We start from the raw sequence: 4951 nt of genomic DNA on the forward strand, positions 1-4951 counted from the left end.
TTTTCATTAATTGCCAATACAAATTATTTTGAATTTAAATTAATTACTGATTGAATCCTAATTCGGTTGGCATTAGCATTGTTGCTAGTGTAGAAGAATGTGAGTTTGAGTACGCTAAAGCACATCCTATTTAAGGGTTGAGGTGGGACTGAATAGTTTTAAGCATTATACCAAAAATATATATAATAATATGTCATTTGTTTCTTAATAATATGTGTTTATCCATTTTAAACTTAACCTATTTATTTTCTAAAATATCTAATTTACCATTATTATTTATTAAATTTAAAGAAGATATACATCTATTATTGATACTTATATAATATTAAAGATTGAAATAAAATTATTATTTGACACAAAGTTTTAATTGTAAATCGTTAAAAATAGATTTGCCCATAGGTCGGGTTATTCGGTTTGATCTAAAGGTTCGCCTGAAAAGTGGGAGGGTTTAGGCAAAAATATAGGCTCGAAAAATGGGCTTGGGCAAAAAAATAAGTCCCGTTTAGAAAATGGGTTGGGCCTTGGGTAATTTTTTGGGCTCGGGCTTGGCTCGACCCAACCCAACTTTACAAAAAAAAAATGTTGTTTTCCACTATTTTCCTGTTGTTTTCCCACTGTTTTGTTGTCATTTTACTATTATATTGTTGTTATTTTGTTATTATTATTTGGATATTATATAACTCTTGTTTCACTGTTAATTTTGCTACTACTTTAAAAGCATTTATTTATTAAGTTGCACCTATCTTAGTGTTAATTTATTTTCAATTTAAATACGAGTTGGACCCGAGTTTTAGCATTTTTATTCGACCGGGTTTAGACAGAAATTTAGGCCTATTTTTAAGCCGAATCAAGCTTAGAATTTTGTTAGGGCTCGACCTGACCATGAACAACTGTACTAAATTAAAAAGATTCCGTAATTTATATCATATTTTTTTATTATAAGAATCTTTCTATTATTGGTTAACATAATATCATTATATAATGTTGCACTGAAATACACATATAACAACAAGTTAAATAACAATGTAATTGCCTAATGTTAAACCCTAATTTAACACGTCTTTTAATGCAATTCAATATTTCAAATTGATTATAAATTTCCATTCTAATTGCTTTTATTGATATTAAACGGAATCATTTTTAATTATCACAATACCACTACGTCATGTTTTAATATTTTTTCATGGTTATTAATTTTAATAATATTAATTAAAATATAATTATACTATTTACTAATATTTTTAATCTAAAATCTAAATATTAACTAAATTCTTATTCAAATAATCAATTATAAAATTTAAATCTAAATTACAACAACTAAAATCCATAAATCTAAGAATTAAATTATCACATACTTCTATGAGATGTGTATTTTATATTTAAAATTAATAATATCTTCGATTTTTCCCTAAAAATACATAATAATTTAATATTATTATAGATATGTAAAAAAATTGTAGTATATTGTACATTTAATCCATGTATCCCATACGTATGGATATACAACCTAATTTATTATTATAATATTGAAATTTATTAAATTAATTTAATCTCTTTATAAAATTTAAAATTTTATTTTATACATTTAAATTAAACCAAAGCATCTACCATACCTTAATATTAAAATTTTAGTTCAAAATTCCCAAGGGCATTTTCCAGTACTTGACTTTGATTTTATTTCAAAATAAATAATAAAACAAATGCTTTGACATTATAAATAAAAATTAGAATTATATAGTCGCTTCCTCAACTCATAAATAAGAGGATAATGGGCATCAATATATTTAAACCCACATCTTTCTATATTGATAACAATACCTTTACTAATTGAGTTAATCATCTACTTTTATATATATATATATATATATATATATATATTAAAATGAATAGTATGATAGTGTTTTAAATATAAAATTTATTAAAATAAATAGTATGATAGTGTTTTAAATATAAAATTTATTAAAATGAATAGTATGATAGTGTTTTAAATATAAAAATTGAAAGGATATGGCAAACCTAACCCAACTATATAGTGAATTAAAAAATTGAAATTGATGAATTTGCAAACTAACTTTTTTCTATGTTTCAATGGTCAGCAAGCAGCATGGAAGTTGTCTTTCAAGAGTATCTAAATTTAAATATTTCATTTCACATTATTTTCTTAATCCAAGTACTAATAAATTAATTTTAAATGAAAGCTACTGTTAATTGTTGCTTTCTGGGTAAGGTCACAACTCTTTTTTCTTTTTTCGTCTAAATTGGGTTTTAAATCAAATAAAAAAAGCTAATGTTACACAGTTCTTAATTAATATATAATATTTATTTTAATTTAAGATTGAATTTAAATATTTTTAATGTTTAAAACCACTTTTTAATTGAAATTTTTCTATTAGAAATTCATTTTTTTAAATTCCATTTTTGATTAAATAAGGATCTTTTCTTATAATAATTCAATTTGACATATTATTTTTAAAATATCTTAAACTGAATGCATCACGGATAAAAAACTAGTGTCATATTATATTGGGTGCTGAACTTTCACCTATAAATACCTGGATGTGATTCTGTGATAGCCCAGAAAACTCCACTCTGCAGGTCCAACAGTGACATTTTCTTTGAATACCAAGTATAAATCCTTCACTTTTTCTATTGATGGCTGAGGTTAAAGGGAAATGGGTCAAGGTTTGTTCTCTGTTCCTCTTTAATTCATGTCTACAGAAGTTTAAACAACCAAAATTCTGGGCTTATTTTTGCTGTTAAATTTCTCTCTTTCATCATATCCTCAGTTAAATTTATGTAAATTTTTGCTGGATTTAGTGGTAAACTAGCACTTCCTAAATCCTAAGTTTGAGTTTATGATTTTTGTTTGTTTTCTTTTTTAACTTATTATACCTGGGTTTCCAACCCAAACAAGACGAATATTTGAGTTTGGTTTCTTGGAAATCTCGGCTGCCTTTGTGGAGTGATTTTTTCTTTTTTTGAGGTAATTTGCAAATATATGAAAGAGGTTAAGTGATTATTACCATAATTTTCTGCCTGGAAAACTAATCATCCCTTGAAACAAGTTAGCCAAGAGCAGCTGAATGAATTAAGAAAATTTGGCCTATCTACAGGATAAGATCTACACTATGAAGAGATCTCTTGATTCTTTTCCATTATTTTAAAGTTGGGTGCCTTTCTTTTTGCGGTTATATTTTGTCGATTATAGTCTTGTAGGCTAAGATTCATCTTCATTTTTCCCTTTTTTTTTTTTTTCAACTCTATTATTTTAAAAGTGGTAGGCTATGAGATTTTAACCTCTAGTTTTAAACCATGGATTTATAAATCTGCATCAGCTTAACCAGAATGGAACTGGTCCTGGAGCCAGAAGCTCACACGCCATAACCATTGTGGGACAAAAGGCGTATGTCTTTGGAGGTGAGTTTACCCCAAGAGTCCCGGTTGACAACAAGCTCTATGTATTTGATCTCAATAACTTAACATGGTCTGTTGCCGATGTAACTGGTGATGTGCCGCCTCCACGTGTTGGTGTCACAATGGCCACTGTTGGTGAAACCATCTATGTATTTGGTGGTAGGGATTCTGCACACAAGGAGCTTGATGAGTTATATTCTTTTGATACTTGTACAAACAAGTGGGTCTTACTTTCTAACGGTGACAGTGGCCCGGCTCATCGGAGCTACCACTCCATGACAGCTGATGACCGACATGTTTATGTCTTTGGAGGGTGCGGTGTTTCTGGCCGGCTTAACGATCTATGGGCTTACGATGTTTCTTGCCAAAAATGGATCAAATATCCAACCCCCGGAGATAGTTGCAAGGGAAGAGGTGGCCCAGGATTGGCTGTCGTCCAAGGGAAAATATGGGTGGTTTATGGCTTCTCTGGAGTGGAAATGGATGATGTGCATTGCTTTGATCCAGTACAAGGACAATGGTCCCAAGTCGAGACAAGTGGGGAGAAACCAACGGCCCGAAGTGTATTTTCTATAGTTGGGATTGGCAAATGCATAATCATATACGGCGGGGAAGTGGATCCTAGTGATTTAGGTCACCTTGGTGCTGGGAAATTTTCTGGAGAGGTATACTGTTTGGACACAGACACATTGGGGTGGAAAAAGTGGGAGGATGAGCGGGGTTTAGAAACTCATCCCGGGCCTCGTGGATGGTGTGCTTTTTCCAGCGGCGTAAGGGATGGCCAACTTGGGCTTCTGGTTTACGGTGGCAACTCCCCTAGCAATGATAGGCTTGATGACATTTTCATTTTTACGCCATCTGTAGCATAGCAAAGAAACTGAAAACTAAGCAGTGGTTAATGGTGATTCAGTATTAGGATTACAAAAATAATGTGTGGCTTTGTCTAGTAAGTTGTCTTGGAGTTGCTTTATGTGCATCAGTGCTTGGATTGGTTATTATGTGCAAGTATTTAGCATCACTTTCTGTGGGTGCTGTTGCTGCTGCCTTGTGGTTGGATTTGGATGGCTGTGGTGCCTCGGCTGCTTCCATTGGCTTGAACAACTCCCTAGGCAACAACATCCTATCTATTTTGTACACAATCAAACGGCTCTTCATCCTTCACAGTCCCTGTAATCTTTGCAGTCACGACCTTAGTCTTGATCGTCATTTATCGTACTTGTTTGCTCCGTCTGTTCATAATCCGTAAGAGCAAACGACAACCCTTTTTCGTTTTAAACCGTAATAATTAACCCAATTAATAGAATGGAATATGCTATATCTACGGTTATAACATCTTTCTTCAATTGCAAATTTGACATAAAAAATCTATTTATTCTTTTAGAAATAGATTTAAAACAGAACAACTAGATTTATAGCATACTCAAGGATGATGCTAGAAATTATATAATAGGGGTGTCAAGATCAAACTACAAATTTTGTATTAAAATGACTTAAGTTGTACATTTTAATTTTGAAGGGGTCAAATTTACAAATTTTT

At 31.0% G+C, this 4951-nt stretch overlaps 1 protein-coding gene across 1 annotated transcript; it reads left to right on the forward strand.

The window, feature by feature from the left end:
* Positions 1-2485: 2485 nt before the first annotated feature.
* LOC108467549 (nitrile-specifier protein 5) lies at positions 2486-4744 on the forward strand. The gene is made up of 2 exons (XM_017768205.2): positions 2486-2682; positions 3336-4744. The coding sequence occupies exons 1-2, from the start codon at positions 2653-2655 to the stop codon at positions 4281-4283; spliced, it is 978 nt and encodes a 325-aa protein (XP_017623694.1). The 5' UTR covers positions 2486-2652; the 3' UTR covers positions 4284-4744.
* Positions 4745-4951: the final 207 nt, after the last annotated feature.

Source organism: Gossypium arboreum, chromosome 8 (assembly GCF_025698485.1).
Source record: "Gossypium arboreum isolate Shixiya-1 chromosome 8, ASM2569848v2, whole genome shotgun sequence".
NCBI classification, from domain to species: Eukaryota; Viridiplantae; Streptophyta; class Magnoliopsida; order Malvales; family Malvaceae; genus Gossypium; species Gossypium arboreum.